The following is a 20,843-nucleotide window of genomic DNA, read 5'->3' as shown; positions in this document are numbered from 1 at the left end:
TGGCCTTACGGATGCTCACAGGGTGTCTGTGACACCCCCCAGCTACCCCTCGCACGCAGGCCAGCCTCCATGCCGGAAGCTCCCGTCTGCATGCTGGTCTGCCCCGAAACCCCCTCTGCCCGCTGCAAGCAACTTCCTTCCCCTCCGTGGGCCTCGGTTTCCCGGCACCACCCCTGACAGAGCTGCCCTGAGACTTCCGACCAGGGCCCTCAGGTGAATGCCTGGCGGGGGACTGCACACGGGGGGTGCTGAGCTGCCTGGAAGGGGCCCCGGGAAGCTAAGATTTCCCTGCCACTGCTCACATTGCTGGTCTGACATCAGTGAGGCCAGAGGCCGGGCTCTGGGGGCGTGGAGGGGGGCTCAGGGGGCCGGCAGGTAACCCGGCCCCGTTGAGCTGCCTGGCTTTTCTGAGAGGGAATCTCATGGCACCCTCGCCCCCCATAGATGGCGCCTCCTGCCAAAGGGCCATCTCGCTCCCCTTGTCCACTCCCTTTGTCTCAACACCAGGATACCTGCCCTCCCACTACACCCAGGGATCCCCACAGCACCCCCCAAAGAGCCAGGGACACGCTAACAAAACGAAGACACCCCCTGGGCCAGCCTTTTTATCTGCAGTCGAGATTCTTCCTCGCCTTGGGGGCCCTGGTGCCCCGTGGAGAGGGGACAGGCCCAAGCAGGGAGATGACGCTCTGCCCGGGAGGGGCAGGAAGAGCTGGGCGCCCCACTGCAGTCTGCACCCGTCTGCATTGGGCCGGTCCCTGCAGCTGCCCAGGTCTCCTCTAGGGTGAGACCTGCCCTCATCCATCCCCACAGTCCCAGGGCCCAGCACAGCGCAGCCGTTCGGCGAGCACCCAGCAGATGTGTGTGGGCGATTCAGGAAGTTTGGTCCTGAGAGACTGACTCTTACTTCAGGCCAAGATCCTTCTGCTCCTAGTCTGTTTGCTTCTCCTACCCAGGGAGACCACCACAGGGTCCCCTCTTCAGGCCTGGTGACTTGAGGGGTTGTGAAGACTGAGTAAGGCAACACGCACACCATGTAGAACCCCGAGACTAGTGAGGAGACGCCCCATCGATGGCAGCAAGGGGTGGTCCTCACTGTCCAAATCGCAGTCCCAGCCGGCTGGCACCCACCTCCATCGTGTAGGTCTTGCCAGCGCCCGTCTGGCCGTAGGCAAAGATGCAGACGTTGTAGCCGTCGATGCAAGAGGTGATCAGGGCCTGCACCTCCTGGAACACCTGGGGAGGAGACGAGAAGAAGGGTGTGGGGCTGCCAGGGCCGCAGGGCCCAGAGCCACGGGGCCCAGGGTTCCCGCCAGCTCCCAGTCCAGCCACCTCCCCCGAGCGCTCTCTCCTCCAGCAATAACAGCACATTAATGTGGGCAACCAGCTCTCTGTGGAGGAGTTTGGTACTAATTAGTCACTTGCACTAGACGTCAATGGTAACCCGGTTGCCAAAAGACAGAAGGGAAGACAGCGCAGTGCTTGCTGCCGGCCAACACCTGAGGAAGGGGCCGTCCAGCTCTGGAGCTCCAGAGACCAGCCCGGCCCTAGGAGACCAGCCCCAGTTCCTTCATTTTGCTAAATGAAGGCAGAAGGCAGTCACCTGCATGGTACCGCCTCTGCCTGCCTGCCTGACAGTGGGCTGAGTTGGGGCAAAGGTAAGGCCAGGAGCAGATGGCGCAGCACAGGCAAGACAGGCCTGGCAGGTTGGCCCTGGCCAGGTTGGCCCTGGCAGAGGTGAGACAAAAGCTGATGCAGAGACCACTTGCTTCTCACAGGCTGGAGGGACCAGAAGCAGTGCTGGCCAGGGTCACGTTGATGGGAGGGGCTACGTGGTGGGTGGGGCAGAGAGTGGGAGGGGCCATGTGGTAGGTGGGGCTGTACATGGATCTGTCCTTTCCAGCAGAGGCTTCTAAGGGCCCTGAGTCTTAGCCTCCCACCTTCTTCTCTCCAGAGGGAAAGGAGGGAGGGACCCTGGCACCCAGGCTTCTCCATCCTGTCTCCTTCCCCTCTCACATTTCTGTATACCCCCCACCATCTCTCCCTTTCCTGATGAGTCTCCTTATGACCCCTTCTCTCCACCACTCTCTCTCCCCACCACCACCCAAGGGAGCCACACTCACGTCCTGCTGCGAGGCCCTTGGGGAGAAGACCTTGTCCAGCTCAAAGGTCACAGGCTTTCCTTTGTGCAGCAGGTGGATGATGGAGTCATCATCAGGATCGAAGGTCACAGCATTGGTCGCCTCGGGTCCTTCCCCATCCTCTTTGGTGATCGGCCGGACTCGAGCAATCACCCGGATGTTCCCTGCGTCAGGTGGGGGAGCAGAGAAAGGTACAGGCCGCATCAGGACCAGACTGCTCTGTATCCAGTGGTGTCCTAAGCAGCCTGGTGGCACAGAAGGCTCCTGTCTTCTAAGCAAGGCACCCAGGGCCACAAAACTGTTGTCAGTCACTCACACTATAGTATGAATTCACTTATTGTTACACTTTCTTCCTGAACAAACCAGTTTAGGGTGGGAGTTTCACCTTGGGACAGGGAGAAAAGGTCAACTTCAGGGGTCATGTGGATGGGGGGAGGGGATACCAAGTCTGGTGGGAATGCCAAAACGGACGCTCTCTTTGCATCTCTGTACTTCAGGTTCCTCATGTACACAGTGAAGGGCTTGGGTCCCAGTAAGCCAATGCTCATTCTATCACTCAGAAAGGGCGCTGCAAACGCCAGGATGGGGCCCGGGGAACAAAAGGGCAGACTGGACTGGACAGCAGGTGGACAACTGGTAGCACACCAATGGGCCCAGCCACAGGATGGCCCCGGGGCTCTCAGAGGCATGGATCTGGTCCCACCACCCCCTTTCCTCAAGCCCTTCAGGGGGACCCAGAGCTCCTGGGATCAAGAGGAGACCCCACCACGGCCAGCACGGGCCCACCTTCCCCCTTCACCTGTCCACTCCAACTCACAGGCCAGCTCTCAGGTCTAGCTTTGCCTCCTCCAGGAAGCCCCCCAACACCGCCCCCTGCTATCACATACCCAGGGGCTCTTGGCACTGTCCCCCAGCCCTGGTAACAGAACCCCTGCTGGGGTTCTCTGGCTAAACAACGATCACTGTCCACCCTATGGGCTGAAGTGAACACCATGAGGCAGGGATGGCATCTGTGGGGCCGCAGCCACATCTGTCTCAGCATCTGGAATGGCACCTGGCACCGGGCAGGTGCGCTCTCTACACCTGTGTGCAGCGAACAGGTGAAATCTCGAGCTTGAGCTGGCCCCAGGTCAGAACAGGTGGCATTTAGACACTCCCCACCCAGTTCCAATACTGACCCCGTGGCCACCCGGAGCCTGGGGGTGGCCTGCTGTGGACATTGGGCAAGGGCTTCTGAGTCGGACGGACCAAGTCCCTGACTTCTCTGTGACTCTGCTGCCTTATCCTCAAAGAGGGAATGACAACAGCTCCTGGATGACAGGGCACAGCTCATAGGATGGTGCTGGGGGCTGAGCGGAAGGGCGCGACCACCTCCAAGCCAGGCCGAGGACTCCCATGCCGGGCACCGGCCCCCGTCCCCGACGCCCACCCAGCAGTCACCTTTCAGCCGCACGAGCTCATTGTGGCATTTCTTGCGCAGCTGCAGCTCCCGGCGGTACTTGCGCAGCAGCTCCTGGTTGTTGCTGTTGACCTCCTCGATGGCCTGGCCGATCTGGTGGGGGACACACAGCGCCATCCAGGGGCCAGCTCCACAGACTGCCTGCCCCCAAGAGGCCGAGCACTGTCCCCCGCCCTGGCTGAGTCTTTGACATGTGCTGGCACATGTCAAAATTTCCCAGTGACCCCTCTGGGTAGGTACGACTACCAGTCCCATTTTACAAAGAAAGAAACTGAGCCCCAGAGGGGCTAAGCCAATAGTTCCCAGGTCACCCTGCTAAATAGGCAAAGAGCTGGGACTCAGCCTCACTCCACAGCACTTACACTTGACTACAGATTCAGTTGGACCCAAATCCCAGCCCTATCCCGAGTAGCTGGGGCACCTGAGGCAACAGGCCCGATGTCTTCCAGCCTCAATAAATGGGGAGAATAATTCTCTTCTCAATATAACGGGGATAACACCACCTAGCTCGAGGATCTGTAGGAGCTGGTAGGTAAAGATCTCCAAGCGGCATTTCGCAGGGGCAAGAAGCCACATGCAGGCCACACGTCCGTACACTGCCCTTGTGGGTAAGAGGGCATAGGCAGCACCCCATTCCTCATGCCCACAATGCCCTGGGGGACACGCTGGCAGAGAGGCCGCCTTTGGGGATCGGGTGGCAGAGAGAGTCCTCTCTTTTTCATCCCATGTCCTTCTGCAGGGTTTGAACTTCTTGCCACGTCCAGGGATTATTGACATAGTATCTGAAAGAAGACCTGTTTTCTACTCCTAGAACACACGGGTCTGTCTACCCCACAGGGCTGTCATGCAGATTCAAGGAGCTGACAGCTATAAAAGGCTCAGCATGTAGGAGGCACTTAAAAGATGTTGGCTATTCTCATATCGAACAAGCTCAGCTTGAAAACATTAAATTAACCCTAACAGATGTAAGGACATATGTAGCCTGTTTGGGTGGGAGAGTCATAATTAGATAAATGCCCAAATACCTGCCCCGGCCAGACGTTTTCAAACGAGGTCTGGGGCGACAGTGTGTGTCACTTGTGGGGGTGGTGGGAGCTGTTGTCTGGGGCGCTTTGTCTGCATTTAGGAACAGAGTCCTGGTAGACTCTGCCTCTTGCCAAGGGCTCTGGGCTGCTCCCAGCCCGGCCCCCCATGGCCTGCACTCACCTCGGCCTTGACGCTCTTGAGGGCCTCCTGAAGCAGCAGGGGGAAGCCCCGCACCTGCCGCTTCAGCCCATTGTAGTCGTTGGTGAGGGTCCGCAGCGCCGGCTGCAGAGTCAGCAGGTTGGTCCGGACCCCTACGGGGACAGGACAGGTATGAGGCGGACAGGGCCAAGGGCTGCAGCTTGGGGCAGGCCAGGGCCCGGGTGGCCGGCTCACCTGCCAGGTTCTCGTGCACGGCCTTCATCTCCACCTGGGCCCTGGCAAAGGCCTCCTCGATGGCCCGGTTCTTGTCCTCCTCCAGGCACTGCATCTCCTCCAGCATCTGCCCGTGGGCCCGTTCCAGCTCAGACTCGTACATGGCGATCTGGCGGCCAAGGCCAGAGAGCAGCTCAACTCAGGGGCTTGGGAAGGAGGGGGCGGGTGCAGCTACTGCCCTGCACCGCCCCAGCACCAACTTGGCACATAACGGGGGCACAAGCCCCAGGAGAGCAGGAAGCCTGTTGGCTGTGACACTGAACACAGCGCCTTCCAAGAGTGCGTGTGCTGGGCTGTGAGAACAGCCTCCTGTGAGTCTGCCCCTGGGCCCCGCTGCATGGTGGGTTCTGTGGTCATGTCATTGTACAGATGAGGGAAGGGAGACTCAGACAAACTGACCCTTGATCACACAGTCAGCGGGAAGAGGAGGGACCAGAGCCTGGGTCTGCTGCACTGTACCAAAGGCTGGCCTCAGCACCCCACCACCACCACCGATAACCACACACCACCCTCGACGTGGCCGGCACACCTGTGCCCGGAGCTGTGTGGTCAGCTGGTGCGAGCTCTGCAGCTGCTGCTCCATCTCCTTCAGCACCTGCCTCTGCATGGCCACCTGCTCCTGCAGGTGCTGGTTCCGGGTCTGGGACTCACTGAGGGCCTGCTTGGTCTTAGACGACTCCACCTCCACCGTCCTGATGACGTACTGCGAGGCGAGAGACGGGCGGGTGCACGGAGATGCAGGGCACCTCAGCCTCACTCTGGGGCCCTGAGATGTGGCCGACCTGGGCAGGGGTCCCTCAGGGACATCCCACCAAGAGCCTGGCAAAAGCTAGAGACGCCATGAGGTCCTGGCTATCCAGAATGCTGCAAGGGCCTCCCGCAATCTTCTTGTCTTAATGAGCCCACTGTGAGCCTGACTGTGGCCCCAGCCAGGGCACAGGACAGACAGACAAGCAAAGATGAGGGCAGAATGGAGCGATGCCCTATGCCCGTGCCTGGCCCACAGTGGGCACATCAAGCACCAGTTGCCATAGGCCTATCACGTGCCTGCCTGGCCCTGGACAGCGAGGAGCGAAGGGCCAGAAACAGACTGAGCACAGAGCTGGAACGCAGCCTTCAACCACTCACACCTGCTTCCACGTGCCAGCCCTGCCCTGGGGACCCGCGGCCGAGCGCTGAGGCACAGTCCAGGCTTGCACAGGCTCTGCACAAGGCCGCCAGACCTCGGCTCACCTTGACGGGCGGCGACTGGGCCCGCAGGCTGGCGATGGTCTCGTGGCTGTCACGCAGGCGCCGGCTGAGCCGCTCCTCCTCCTGCGCCTTCTCGGCCAGGCAGTCCTTGAGCCGCAGCTCCACCTCGGCCAGCCGGTTGGTCTTCTGCTGCACCTCCAGGTTCAGCTCTGACAGCACGCTTTTGTTCTCTGCCACCTCCAGCTGGAGCTGTGACAGCTTGTCCCGGAGCTGAGCGCTCTCCTGCAGACAGAGGATGGGGACAGGGCCAGGACAAGTGTGAGGCGGGCAGACAGACAGGCAGACAAGCAGGCGGGGGTCACTGTGAGGAGCTGGGGTCCGTGAGGAATGCGTGCGGCCCTCCGGGACCACCCGGCCCTGTGCTTGCCTGGCTGTGCTCGCAGCCCGTGCAGGGGGCCCCCTGCTTTGCACGCAGCTCCTGAAGCTCAGCCTCGCAACGCCGCATCTCCTGCCTCAGTCGCTCATTCTCCACCATCAGCAGGTCCCGGTGCTTCTCCAAGTCCGTGCCTCCCTGCCGAGTCAGCCCAGGGGGCATGCGGCCAGGGCACATCAGGGGAAGCAAGAAGGGTGTGGGGCAGAGAACGTTCAAGGGCAGGGGAGAGCGGGGAGAGGAGGAGAAAAGAGAAAGGAGGGCAAGCAAGGGAGAAGAGAGAGAAGGGGCTCGAGAGAGAAATAAGGATGAAGACGGGAGAGAAAGATCAGGAAGGGTGGTGAGGCAGGCACAGCTCCCGGCAGCACCCCCCCTTCATTCTATTTTCCTGAGTGTGAAAGTAGCAAGAGAAGTCATATTTATACAGAGTTCACACTCCTATTTTACTTTAGCAAAGGCGCATTCACCTCCCGCCCCTTGGGAGTCACATGACCTCTGAGAACCTAGTGACGGCGATAAGTCCTCCAGAAGCATTTCCCAAAGAGGATGCAGCCCCCGTGTGGGCGGCCCGGGTCACACCTCTCACCGGGAGGGGGCCGTCTGCACCGAGCCGTCAACCCCCACCCCACACCCGCCCCCACACCGTAGGCTGCCCAGTTGGCCTCACCAGCTCTGATCGGAGGCGGCTCACTTCCTGCGCCTGGCCAATGAGCTTCTCCTTCAGGTTCTCCACCTGCCGGCACAAAGCCAAGGTCACCTCGAGCCTTGCTCCTTGCCTCCAGTCCACACCCAGGCCTCAGCCCCAGCCCTCCCTGTGTTGGAGAAGGCAGTCCACACCTGGGACTCCAGGTGAGTGACACCCAGCCTGGTCCTGACAGCCTTCAGCACCCTCACCCACCGCAGGACCCAGTCAGCCTGGGCTCTCGGGAGAGTTGGGGGGCAACGCAGCAGAGGTGACCTCCGTGCCACCTGGGGCTCACGCCACAGGCAGCTCAACAGGGGACACAGGCCCCTACCAAGGCCTGGACCTACTTTCGTATTTGTAACGTTATATTCTTTTTTCTTAAAGGGGCCCCCAGGCTGTATAAACTGTAGACACTCTAAAACCTGGATCTGTCTTTGCCCAGCCCCTAGAATGTTCCACTTTGAGCAGTTCCTGGTGAGGCCGCCTGTGGGGACAGGTCTGCCAGTGACCAGGGCGCATCTGGGACCCGTGTTCATCCCAGTTCCCAGTCTGCCTTGCAAGAGAGCTGTGGCCGGGTGAGGCTGTTGGCAAGAGAAGGGGGTCTGTGCCCCATCGAGAGGCAAGGGTGACCGGCTCAGCTGGAGGCCTGGGCAGGGAACCCAAACCCCCACCCCCGCCCTCCCCAAGAGCGGATCCCAGGATCGGTCCCTTCCTTGGACTGTCCTCTCGACGGTTCCACATTGGGAACCTCTCCTTGGAAAAGAACCCAAAACGCAGACCAGGGCCCCAGCCCAGCACAGGCATGTCTGCCGGTGCCCTTGCAGACCAGTCTGTGCGGCCGCCCCACACCTTGGGAAAGGAGCTGTGAGAGCTGGACTCACTCCTCGGAGCTGTAGGAGCTGCGGTTTACACAGCAGGCCCCAAAGCACTGGGCTCTTATTTCTGAACCGCAGGTGACAAAGTCAACTGCCCCGGGGGCCAGCCAGCCAAGGCAGGTGAGGGGCAGTACAGGCCTGGACACCCAAGATGCACCGGAAGGAGGCAGCCACCATGTACCCCCTGCAGCCAGGGGGACACAGGCTCCCTGTTGCCAACCTCCTGGCCTTTCAGGAGAGGCCAGACATTAGAATTTCGTGTGTGTGTGTGTGTGTGTGTGTGTGTGTGTGTGTGTGTGAAATCTCCTAAAACGGCTGGGCGGCCATCAACCATGTGAGAGCAGGCAGACTTCCAGGCAGGAGACCGAAGCTGAGCCACAGGTCGGGCCCCTGCCTTTCTGGACCAGCTCGGGGAGGAAGCCAGCCATGGGCTCCACTGGACCTCTGAGGGGAAGGCCACGACACCAGCCCACGCACTCACGGCTGGGGACAAGGAGTCCCAGACCCAGGCCCAGAGAGGGGCTGGGAGGCCTGACCAGGCTGCCCAAGTCCTCCTGGTGGACAAGCAGGTGACCTAAGGGCACAGCCCAGTGACCACAGCACCAGGGTGGTCCCAGTGGGCTGCATTCCTGACAGCCCTCCTAGCAGTGCGCTGGGTCATGGACCACACAGGTGGGCAGAGCTCAGGCCACCTCACTGCACACTCCCAATACCCCCTCCTGTTGACAGCCTTGTGGCAGGGTGCTCAGTCCCTGGCCCCAGAGCGGGCGGAGGGACCATTTGCACAGGGCAGTGTTGCATTCCTTAGCCGTGGAACCGGTAACCACCTGAACAGCCAGCCTTACGGGAGGGCCCGGTACGTGGCGTAGGCGCACACAGACGATCGAGCACTCATCCCTTGTGTTCATCGGGAGTTTTAAATAATACTGGGCAGGGCTCCCCAACACAGTGCATCAGACAAACCCCCCCAAAAAAACTCTGTGAGCAGTACCAAAAGGTAGAAATCTCTGAACCATGACATTTGACGAACTCTTTATGCTTTTCACTAATTCTTGAGTCTCAGAGAATATATATTCTCTCTCTCCCTTCACCCTGAAATAGGTGGGTCTACCTGCTTTTGAAAGGTTGGGGTCCCCTTGCCCCATTGCCCTACCTTAGAAATCACCCCAGAACTGTCCATTAGCACAGAACTGGCCGCCCAGACAGGCTGTGTTCTCTGGGCTGAATGCTCTGACATGCCTTGTCCCCAACCAGCTGCCTGGCCCTCAGCCCCTGAGGCAGTGACAGTGGGCTCTTCCAGTGTTTACCTGGGGGATCGGGATGCCCACCTGCCACCTGCCTGCAGCCCTGGCTCCTGCTGCCTTCTTGCATCACAATGGGAGCCCTAGGTGCTCGAGGATTCTACCTGGAACCCTAGGGGACACTCCAAAAGGATGTGGCTGTACAGGGGGCAGAGGGCGGGGCTGTGAGAGACCCCTTTGGTCAGAGGTATCAGGCACTCAGTCATCCCCTCTGCTGGTCCAGCGCAGCAGGGGACATGTCTCAACACTGCAGGGGTCAGTCAGGCACAAACACTCCTTTGAGGCTGAGGAATTAGCACCTGTGCTGCCCAGGAGTGGGACCCTTGTCCCCTGACCAGAGGGGTCTGCTTCAGGAGGGCTTGCGGGGAAGGTGCCTCGGGGTTAGAAAAACAATGATCAAAAAGAGAGACAAGCAGGTGCCTGGAGGAGGTACGATGGGAGCCGGCCGACAGGCTCAGAGCAATGAGGGCAGAGAGTGGGGGGGCTGAGTCCCTCACCAGACCGGAGGGACTCCCCCAGAGGGGGCCCCTGTAAACACCCCCCCACGCACCCACCACAGCTCTGCTTCAGCAACGGTGCCTGCATCTGCAGGCCGAGAGGGGAAGGAGCCTCTCTACGGCTCATCACGCACCCCTGCCCCAGCAGATACTCAGTAAGGGCTCCAAGCACCAGCAAAGGTACACCGGAGGGCAAAGCAGGCTCCTGACAGGCTGCTGTGCTGGGCTGCAAGACAGCTCAGTGTCAGCCCCAGGGCTGAGGAGGGGAGCAAGCTAGGCCCAAGCCCAGGCTCCCCATCAGCCAGATAAGCTGAGTCAGGAGCCTGGTACAGAGGGGCCTTGCAGGAGCAGAGACCTGGGCACCTTGAGGCCCGACACTTATATCTTTTGGTGGAAACGGTTCTGTAGAGGGCGGCACTGCCCTGCGCCGGCCTGTTTTCTCAACGCAGACAACCTGCCGTCCACCTCCAGCTGCGCTGGCCCACGAGCAGCAGAGTGTCCTACGGGAACAGAGGGCTCTGCTGGGGTGAGAAGGAGGCCTTACTAGGATGGGGAGGCCAGAGGGCCTAGGATCCACTGGGCCTCAAGGAAACATCCCCCAAACCAGAGGGGCAGCCCCAGGTGTTCTCAACATAGAGAACCCTACTCTGTTCTCAACATAGGACCTGACTCCTGGCTCCGTGACCACTGACCTGACCTGGCCGGGCCCATCCGGCCCTGCCTCCACTGCCAAGCTTCTGTAGTCAAGTCCTGCCACCAAGGGGCAGCTGGAAAACACACTCCCCCACCAGAGTGCCCAGGCCATAATGCAGACGTCGCCCTGCCCACCACATAACCTTGGACAAGCCTCCACTTCGCCACCCCTTGGTTTCCACACCTGTATAACGGGGTCACAGCTCCAGAGGGCAGGGCGCTTGGAGCCACCACGACGTCACCTGGGGCTGCTGTGGCTGCCAACGTCAGGGGAAGTCATCCAGACTAGCCACAGCCTCACTTGGTGGCCAGACTAAGACCAGCGGCCTCTGTGGCCTGGGTCAGCTGGTGCTCAAGGACAGAGGAGGTGACCTCTGGCCTGAGTGCTCCCCACAAGGAGCACACTAGGCTCCCCGCAAACACAAACATCTCCATCAGACACATAACCGGCAGGAGGCTGGAAAGTCACAAGCAGCCCTCATGAGCCCAGGCCGGGACAAGGGTTACAGCAGCCCCAGTCACTGAGTCGGCCTCGCCCGTGGGCAAGGGTGTTCCGTCAGGTCGGCACTGTGAACCCCCGATCCTTTGCGGTACATGCTATTATTATCCCCATTTTATAGGAAGAAAAACTGAGGTTCCAAGAGATTGAACTAAGCCTTGGTTAAGCAACTGGCTCAAGGTCACCTGACAGCTAGGTGGCAGACCTAAGAGTGTAACTCGGGGGGCCCCCCAGCAGGAACCCCTAGAGTGCTCCCTCTTAACCTCTCTTAGCACTGCCTTTCAGGAGGGCAGCCCCGTTCAGGAGGTGAGTCTGGACAAGGCTGAGAACAAGGCACCGAGAGAACAAGGCGGAGAGTATCTCATGGTGGGCTTTTCCTTAGAGAGCCAACATTGACGAGACCAGGAAGGTCAATGTCAAACCACAGCGAGGCTGACGGGGGACGGGAGCATGCAGGAGTGGCCCTCACGAGGTACAGCACTTTACAGTTTGCACTCCATCTCTCTGTCCAGGCTCACAGCGGACTGTAACCACAAAGCAGACACTTGTGGGCCCCAGGTCAGAGACCAGGAAATGCAGCCCGGGACAGGAAGGGACTTCCTGTGGCTGCCCAGCCAGCGAGCAGCAAAGCCAGGACCAGAGTCCCGCCCCCGTGACTCCCAATCCATAACCCTCCCCAGTGACAGTGGCACTGATGGCGGCCCCGCCGTAGCCCTGGATGTCTCAGTGGGTCCCACACCGTGCAGATGAGGAAACTGCGGTGCAGAGCGATGACGAGCCAGCCCAAGGTCACACCACCAACAAGTAGTGCCAAAGTCAGGATTTGAACCTGCCTCCAGGGTAGGACCCCCGGGGGGCAGCGGCTCGCTCGGGCGCTGCAGCTCAGGTGCATCCGCTGAGAAACTGTCCGGAAGGAGCCGGCTCTCCGAACGTCTGAGGATAAACCAAAGTGAGCAAAGACCAGGCAGCGTTCCAAATTCTCCAGGTCGGCCAGGGCCACGGGGCAGGGGTGGGGAGGGGGGAGTCAGGGGCTCAGAGACACCAGAAAGGCTTCAACGCTTCGCCTTCAGCTTCCCCTCTAAGAAGCAGATTGGGCGAACTAAGGGTAAAAACGGTTTTTAAAAAAAACTTGTTCAAAAATCACAAAAGGCCACGTGATAGTATGATTTCATTTACATGAAATGTTCCGAAAAAGGCAAATCCATAAAACAGAAAGCAGATCAGCGGCTGCCAGGAGGAGGGGGTGTGGGGTGGGGGTGACTTAATAGATCTTTTTGGGATGATGAAAATGTTCCACCATTAGCCAGTGGTGGTGGCGGCGTCACCACCTGAATATACTTAAACCACTAAGCCCTACACCTCCAAAGGGGTGAATTTTATGGTAAGTGAGTTATGTCTCAGTAAAGCTCTTTAAAAACAAAGCAGCGTGTCTGAACAGTGAGGAGCCTGGACGGCCTGCCCTGGGGCAGGTCAGGGAAGGCAGAGCTGCTGAGGCTGGCCGAGGGCCCGACGCATGTCCCAGGGTGTGTCCTGCAGACCAGGCCGTGACAGCCCCACTGCCCCGCAGGCAGTGCCCCGTGCCGCACCCCAGCTACCCAGGCTTTGGTTCTGCCTTCAGACAGCTGGCCCTCTGTATCCTCGGGTTTCACATCCTGGGATTCAACCGACCTCAGTTGAAAAATATTGGGAAATAGCCCTGGCTGGTGTAGCTCAGTGGATTGAGTGCCGGCCTGCAAACTAGCAGGTCACCGGTTCGATTCCCAGTCAGGGCACATGCCTGGGTTGCAGACTGGGTCCCCAGGAGGGGGCGTGCAAGAAGCAACCACACATTGATGTTTCTCTTCCTCTCTTTCTCCCTTCCTCTCTCTAAAAATAAGTAAATGAATAAAATATTTAAAAATAATAATAAAATATTGGGAAATAAAAATCTAGAAAGTTGATCCCTAAATGATACAGTATAAAACTATTCACGTAGCATTTGCGCTAGGCACTCTGATCTGGAGATGATCTAAAAGTCTATGAGAAGAAGGGTGTAGGATCTGCGCTAAAACTAAGCCATTTCCTAAAAGGGACTTGAGCATCGGAGGATTGGGTGTCCCTAGGGTGGGGGGCCTGGAACCAAGCCCATTAGATAACAAATGCACTCACTCGTCTTGCTTCCCGGCCACAGTCCCTTTGCATGGACTCATTCCCTCAGTGCAGAGCACATTTCCTTTGTTCTGTGCCAGGCCACAGCTCCAGTGTCACTTTCTCAAGGCAGCCACCCCTGACCTTCCCAGTGGGTCCTGACCTCCCAGACAAAACTCCTGGCACAGCCCCCACACCCTGAATGCATGCCCACCCTCAGAGCCATCTGCACTTCCCCTGGCATGGGCGCGTGTAACCAGCATGTGTCTTCCCCAGACCACAGCCACGCAGGTGGGGGCGCACCTGTCTCCCTGGGCATCCCCAGCACTGAGCTGGGTGCCAGTACCTCCTGGGAAGCCAGCCAACACCTGAGGGAGGGAGGCAGGTGGGCACTGCAGGAGCCAGCGGCGGTGCAGGCCTGCTGCGTCACACCTGCCTGGAGCAGGCCCTGTTCGTGGGGCAGACGGGCCCAGAGGCACCAAACAGCAGAGTCTGCATACATGAGGGAGACACAGGCCCTAGGGACACCCAAGAAGGGCCACCCGACTCAGCGAGGGACTGGTTGTGGTCAGGACACATAGTTCTTGAGAAGAAGACACACCCCTAAGCTGGAAAAAATGCTGCCTTTAGAAAGTACATAAAGAGACCACTACTCCCCAGAACTGAGCACAAGTCACAGTACCCAGTGACAGTCGGTCAAGAGAAGGGCCACATGCTGTGTGTCCCCCAGGGAAGAACCTGGCTTTGCCCAGAGGCAGCGCTTTCCACAGGGCAGACCTGGATCCAATGCAGCGATGATGGGGCAGAGGGGGCTGGGGGCCTGGGCGAGTGGGGGGTCAGACACAGGCACAAAAGACAGGCCAACAGGAGTGGGGAGCTAAGCCCAAGGGAAGGGGCCTTGCTGCCCAAGTATGGGGAATGAAGAGGATAAAGCAAGGGCTGAGAGTCCCCAAGTGTCCTCCTGGCCAGCGAAGGCAGGAGACGATGCTCACAGCATAAACCTTCAGCTCTCCTGCCCCGCAGAGGCCAGAGTGCGCCCTCCTCCCAGGTACACTCACGCTGGCCTCTCCCTGCCTGCCAGTTTTCTGTGGGGTGACCTCTGCAGTGACTATGGTCCCCTCAGGCTGCCAAGCAGACGGGTGGACTCAGGGCACGCAGTGTCCCTGCCCCTCCCTGCTCCTCTCACGTCTATGTGCACTGCCGGACACTCTGGAGCGGCGGTCCCAGCCCCTGGGAACTACAAGGAATGGGGCACAAGGGTGACCAGGACGGGAGGGCCAGCACTCTTGCCACCTTGCCCTCTTGTACATTCACAAGCCAGGAGAGAAGACCCAGCTGTCCATTATGCCAGCGGCCTGGTGGGTTCCAGGTGACCCGGCCGACATCCTCCAACCTGCTCCGTGGTGGGAAGTGGCCTCTGCCCCTCCCATCCTCCCCAGGTACCTGGTTCTGCAGCTGGGTGGGTGCGGTTTGCAGGTCACTGTCCTGGAGGGCCAGCCTCTCCCGTAAGGCCGCCAGCTCCTGCAGCCGGGCTTTCTCCTCCTGCAGTTGGGACATGGCCTCCACCATCTTATGCACCATGGGGACTGCACCTGGGGACCCCGACAGGCTCGAGCACCTCCCGCTGCCAATTAGCAGCCCACCTATGAGCAAAGTAGTCACCCGTCAGCAGGGCAGCAGAGGATCCACCCTGGCTGAGGAGAGGGGCCCGCCGTGGCAGGGCCGACCAGACTCTCAGGGCGAGAGAGGGGATGGTGCAGGGCGAGGGCTGGGGGGCAGCAGCGTGGGGGAGTCACGGGACTCCAGGGCCTGCCTCGGGAGGAAGTCACTTCTGCAGGGCAGCTTCTTGGGGGTGGAAACGCCTGGGTCAGGACTCAGGAAAGCAGCTTCCCTGAACACTCCCTAAAGAGCATGGGTTTAGGTCTAGTGGGCGGTACCCTGTCCATGGCCAGCCTGCCAGTCACCGCGACTAAGAAAGAAGTGCCTTTGGCAGCAGCTGAGGAGTCAGGGTTACCTCCCCAGAAAGCACTGTGCATGGGAGACAGGGTTTCTTTAAACGTCAAGCCCTCTGCAGAGTGGAGAAGAGAGGTGGGGGCTCCCCTGCCTGCCCCCCTCTGCCCTCTGCACGGTGTGGTCACCTGCACATGGAAAGGGTGGGCGGGTGGGGGGTGTGTGCCAGGGACAGACACACCGAATGCAGAGACAGACACGGCGCGTGGGCAGGACCACAGGCAGGCCTGCTCATGTGGGGGGTGAGCACAGGGACTGCCACACAGGCAGGAGGACGCATTAGTGCCAGGGTGGGCCGGCTCCACCTGAGTCCGGCCTCAGCCTTCCACTGTCCTGCCACCAAGAGCAGGAGAGAGACAGACAGACCGACGGAAGGACAAAGACAGAAGACAGAGTCAAGGCCTGGGACCCAGGCTCGTTGGAGCTTGCTTCGAAGGCACCCAGAATGGTCCTGGTCTCTGCAGGTGGGGAGCTGGCTAAGAGACCCTGGAGCGGGGAAACTGGGGTAGGGGACAGGGTCAAAGGGCAAAGCCCGCCGGAGCAAGAAGGAAGTATCCAAGAGCAAAGTGTCCATGAGGGAAGAGGGGAAGAAGCACCTGCTGCCCCAAACCTCCACTTGACCTCAGAGCCCTGGGGCTTCTGGATGCCCCCACAAAAGACTCTGGAGCCCCATCCCTGAGGGCGGGACTGGGGGCCCTGAGTCTGTGAAAGAAGCCACCTGCACCCAAAGTCATACACCCCACTGGCAGCTGCGACCCATGGGAGGCAGCAAGTTTGCTTACCAGGACTGTGGCGAAGCCACACGGCAGCTTGCGCCCGTGGGGCGGGGCGGAGCAGGGAGGGTAGAGGGGGCAGGTGCCCCGGCGGGGCAGGTCCTGTCGGCGCCATCCGCAGGAGGGGTGGGCAGTGAGGAGTCCCCGCTCCCAACCCCTTGAAACAACTTTGACTCGGGAAACCCTCTAGAGAGCTGGAGCAGGGGCAGCCATTGGTTGGCTAGTGGCCCTGACCACGTGGCCTGCCTATGACCCAGCTGCATGTCACACACAGCTGGCCCAGCTTCTGCTGCGTTCTAGAGAGAGTGAGGTCAGATGGATGCTTCCAGGCCTGCCCACAGGGCTGCCACCCGTGGGCAGCATGTGATGGGCACAGCCCTCAGCCCTGTGCAGACTGCCAGCAGGGGGTGGAGACGGGGGAGCCCTGGGCCCTGGGGAAGAGCTGCTTCTGCCACTGGAGAGACGTGTGGGAGAGGCCCCTCGGGGTCCGCAAAGTGAGGACAACCGTCCGAGCCCTTGGGACAGGAGCCTGGATGCCCTGAGGCATGAGCCAGTGAGAGTGGGTGCTACCCAGCAGACACAGAGTAGCCCTGCCTGTCCAGCACTCGGCTTGTATCACAGACGGTTTGGCCACACCCTCAGAGCCCACACCCCGCGAGGTCCATCCCAACTCAGCACACTGTCAGTGTGCCGGGGGAGTTCAAGGGCTCCCAGAGAGTGCTCGCTGGAGGAGAAAGGACCCTGAGGAAGCTAAGGGACAGTGGGAGAGCAAGGGGCACTTGGGGACAAGCTATTGAATCGGCTCTTACACAGAGGAGGCCGCATACCTCTTAGCACGTCAGTTTCAAAACAGAGCATGCCTTGGAGACCCTGCCTGGGCACTGCCCCTTGTGGGCCCCGCCCCTTGTGGGCCCCGCCCCGGCCCCCTGGACAAAAGTCAGTCCTCACTCTGGACTAAAAGCAGCCTCTCTCCTCTCAGCCAATGAGGAGAGGCCACCTGCCTGGCTGGACAAGGCCCCCCTCCCCAAGGCCTGTCTGCCTGGGGCTTGGCCAGCCCCTGGCACCTGCCACAGCACACCAGAGGGCCGGCCCAGTGGGCGTGGCTCTGGCACAGACTCAGAGGGGGCATTAGAGGCTTCCACCGTGAAGCAAGCGCAGACCTCTGGCGACAGGAGGAGGGAACAAGAGAGAGGCCGACGCTGTCATTCCGCACCCTCCTCGCCTCCCCGTTGGGCCCCTCCAGGGTGCTCCTCCCCAGTCTCGCAGAGCTCAGGCTTCCCTCCGGGGAACCCCACAAAGGAGGCCCTTAGCATCTTCCAGAGCCGTCGGCCTTGCCAGAGACAAGTGGAGCCACCAGCTCCCCTTTCTCGGCCTCGAAGCAGCAGAGCGAGGCCCTGTCCCAGGGTCTCTGGGTCCCCGGTGGGCCCACGGATGCCAGGGGAAGCAGCCAGGCCACTCTCTGCAGACGGTGGCATCTTTCCCCCATCGCCCTGCTTTGGACGGGCACTGGGGAAAAGACAAAAAGCAGGGAAATTCAACTCCAGCCCGTGCTAGCCAAAGCCTCTTATCACCGAGTGGGGCTCGGTCGCTCTGGGAGGAGGGTGTGCCAGGNGGGGGAGCCCTGGGCCCTGGGGAAGAGCTGCTTCTGCCACTGGAGAGACGTGTGGGAGAGGCCCCTCGGGGTCCGCAAAGTGAGGACAACCGTCCGAGCCCTTGGGACAGGAGCCTGGATGCCCTGAGGCATGAGCCAGTGAGAGTGGGTGCTACCCAGCAGACACAGAGTAGCCCTGCCTGTCCAGCACTCGGCTTGTATCACAGAAGGTTTGGCGACACCCTCAGAGCTCACGCCCCACGAGGTCCATCCAGACTCAGCACACTGTCAGTGTGCCGGGGAGTTCAAGGGCGCCCAGAGAGTGCTCGCTGGAGGAGAAAGGACCCTGAGGAAGCTAAGGGACAGTGGGAGAGCAACGGGCACTTGGGGACAAGCTATTGAATCTGCTCTTACACGAGGAGGCCGCATACCTCTTAGCACGTCAGTTTCAAAACAGAGCATGCCTTGGAGACCCTGCCTGGGCCCCGCCCCTTGTGGGCCCCGCCCTGGCCCCCTGGACAAAAGTCAGTCCTCACTCTGGACTAAAAGTGGCCTCTCTCCTCTCAGCCAATGAGGAGAGGCCACCTGCCTGGCTGGACAAGGGCCCCCTCCCCAAGGCCTGTCTGCCTGGGGCTTGGCCAGCCCCTGGCACCTGCCACAGCACACCGGAGGGCCGGCCCAGCGGGCGCGGCTCTGGCACAGACTCAGAGGGGGCATTAGAGGCTTCCACCGTGGAGCAAGAGCAGACTTCTGGCGACAGGAGGAGGGAACAAGAGAGAGGCCGACGCTGTCATTCCGCACCCTCCTCGCCTCCCCGTTGGGCCCTTCCAGGGTGCTCCTCCCCAGTCTCGCAGGGCTCAGGCTTCCCTCTGGGGAACCCCACAAAGGAGGCCCTTAGCATCTTCCAGAGCCAGTCAGCCTTGCCAGAGACAAGTGGAGCCACCAGCTCCCCTTTCTCGGCCTTGAAGCAGCAGAGTGAGGCCCTGTCCTAGGGTCTCTGGGTCCCCAGTGGGCCCACGGATGCCAGGGGAAGCAGCCAGGCCACTCTCTGCAGACGGTGGCATTTTCCCCCCATCGCCCTGCTTTGGACGGGCACTGGGGAAAAGACAAAAAGCAGGGAAATTCAACTCCAGCCCGTGCTAGCCAAAGCGTCTTATCACCGAGTGGGGCTCGGTCGCTCTGGGAGGAGGGTGTGCCAGGAGGGGCGGGCGGGCAGGCAGGGGTCTCTGCGCTCCATGTCACAGCGCCCAGGATTTGGACGGGCCACCTCCGGGGGAGGACAGTGTGTGGGGTCGGTTCAGAAGCCCCGGAGGCTCCCCTCCAGCGCCAGCTTCAGCGAGCGCCATCCCAGGTCAGTGGGCAGACCTCCTTTACCTGTTTTCTCTACATTCATGGTGCCACCAGCTTCCTGGGCCTCCCGGTCCCGCCTGGGGGCCGGCGCTGGCCTCTTCGGGAGCTTCTCGTCTTTCGTCCCCTGACTCTTGCTCTTGCACCCCTTGTCCTGCAGGGCCTGCTGCCAAGACACAACCAGAGTCCCCACGTGAAGGGCACTGCCGTGGGGAGGGACTCGCCAGAACGGGAGGACACTGCATCAGCCCTTGGGGCCGACAAGGTGCCAGCCCCGAGGGCCATCCCTCACTGTGCAGGTCGGTGGGGACAAGGAGGTCTGGAAGAAAACGTGCCCAGCTCCTACGGCAGGACAGTGGCTGTGTGTTCCCCTGGCCCCATCGGTAGCTGGCCCTCTTCGCCAGCAAGAGAGGTTCTTGGGCACTTAGAAGTCCCCGGGTAACGCCCACCTGGCCCGAGGGTGCATAAGCCACCAGAGCAGCAACTCACTCAGCACAGGCCCACAGCCCCACCAGGCCGGTGGCAATCAAAGGGCAACCATCCTCCCGTGATGTCAATTTGTCCCCACCTCCCAACGGCACCAGCCTGCCAGGGAGGGGGCATGTGGGTCCACGCTAGCAGAGGAAGGTCACGGCCCACCCCACTGTGGCCCCCTGTAGTCTAGGAGGAGACGAGGCAGGGAACGCTGGGCAGAGCAGACAGGCGGGCAGGCGAGGAGAAGGGGAGAGGCAGAAAGCGGTCCCTGCACAGGGCACGGCCTGCAGCTCGCACGGAAAGCCATCAAGGTAGGAGCCTCGCCTGCGGAGCGGTCCCATTTGAGGATAAGCAAGATGAAACACACCTCGAAAAATCAATCCGGGTTCTCCCTGGGAGGCCCAGTGAGAGGAGAAACATGCATGACTTAAACTTTTTGGAGAATAAAAAAATAAACAGAGAGAAGGTGGGAAGAAAGGAAGGGAGACTTTGCGTTTCATTTTGAACCTTGCTGGCATTTGCTTTTTTAACCTTACAAACATCTATAGTTTCTGCTCTGCTTTTTTTAATAAAAGTTATCTGGGAAGAGAGGCTGCAGGCGTGTTTTACGTGTCTTCCCGCCTGCCATTGTTCCAAAGAGATGGGGGCCGAAGTTTTAAACACACTTCAAGTCTAGAGTCGGGAAGGCCTGACTGGCTCCTTGTCTCCAGGGAGCTGTGTGGCTCTGGGCAGGTCCCTTCCCCTCCCTGAAGCTTCATTTTCCCCATTTTTAGAGTTGAAAAGATGCTAACCACCCACCTCCTGGAGCTGGTGTAAAAGGTAACGGAGGTGATACCCTAACCCACTACTCAAAATGTCTGCACCTGTTAGGAGCTCCATACAGGTAGCATTACGTAATTTCCAGTGTTGTCAGACCTTTCACTTGTGTCATCAAAAAGCCAGTGAAGGGAACTGAAAAGACGTAAAAAGCAACATCACCAGGCCCGTTAGTCTGCCATCCCTGCCCTTTCTCAACCTTACGCGCTGCTGGAGGCGGGAGGGCAGAGGGCCATCTCTCAAATTTAGGAAAACGCTGCCAAGCTCGCTTTGTCCCCACCCTCTGACGAACTGCCACTCCATCACGAGCGGGCTTGTCAGCGGTGGCGGCAACGGCCAGGCAGCTGGAAGTTTCCATTTGTGGGCCGGAGCAAAGGTTACACTATTTCTGGCCTGCGGGCCAAGCCACAGGAAGGGCAGCCGGCTCCCAGGGGGGTGGGAATTTCTACAATGCCTCCGTAGGGACCGGCTCAGGT

The 20,843-nt window shown here is 60.2% G+C and overlaps 1 protein-coding gene across 5 annotated transcripts in view; it reads right to left on the bottom strand.

The window, feature by feature from the left end:
• The window catches only part of KIFC3 (kinesin family member C3), a 63,251-nt gene that overhangs the window by 3,620 nt on the left and 38,788 nt on the right, over positions 1–20,843 (bottom strand). For 3 of the 5 annotated variants that reach the window (XM_037041626.1, XM_037041629.1, XM_037041627.1), the window contains 11 exons: positions 19,105–19,243; positions 14,800–14,999; positions 7,347–7,412; positions 6,677–6,820; positions 6,292–6,531; positions 5,588–5,761; positions 5,020–5,167; positions 4,807–4,937; positions 3,582–3,693; positions 2,124–2,305; positions 1,132–1,236 (listed from right to left, as the gene is read on the bottom strand). In XM_037041626.1, coding sequence (XP_036897521.1) covers positions 1,132–1,236; positions 2,124–2,305; positions 3,582–3,693; positions 4,807–4,937; positions 5,020–5,167; positions 5,588–5,761; positions 6,292–6,531; positions 6,677–6,820; positions 7,347–7,412; positions 14,800–14,999; positions 19,105–19,243 — 1,641 coding nt within the window. Of the gene's footprint in view, positions 1–1,131; positions 1,237–2,123; positions 2,306–3,581; positions 3,694–4,806; positions 4,938–5,019; positions 5,168–5,587; positions 5,762–6,291; positions 6,532–6,676; positions 6,821–7,346; positions 7,413–14,799; positions 15,000–16,148; positions 16,382–19,104; positions 19,244–20,843 lie in introns of those variants that run through there. The other 2 variants (XM_037041628.1, XM_037041630.1) reach the window with 2 other exon arrangements.

The sequence above is a fragment of the Sturnira hondurensis genome, unplaced genomic scaffold (assembly GCF_014824575.4).
Source record: "Sturnira hondurensis isolate 20B ecotype Veracruz unplaced genomic scaffold, ASM1482457v3 Scaffold0003090, whole genome shotgun sequence".
Lineage (NCBI taxonomy): Eukaryota > Metazoa > Chordata > Mammalia > Chiroptera > Phyllostomidae > Sturnira > Sturnira hondurensis.
Note: the sequence above shows the minus strand (reverse complement) of the source record. Positions and strands in the feature narration are given on the sequence as shown.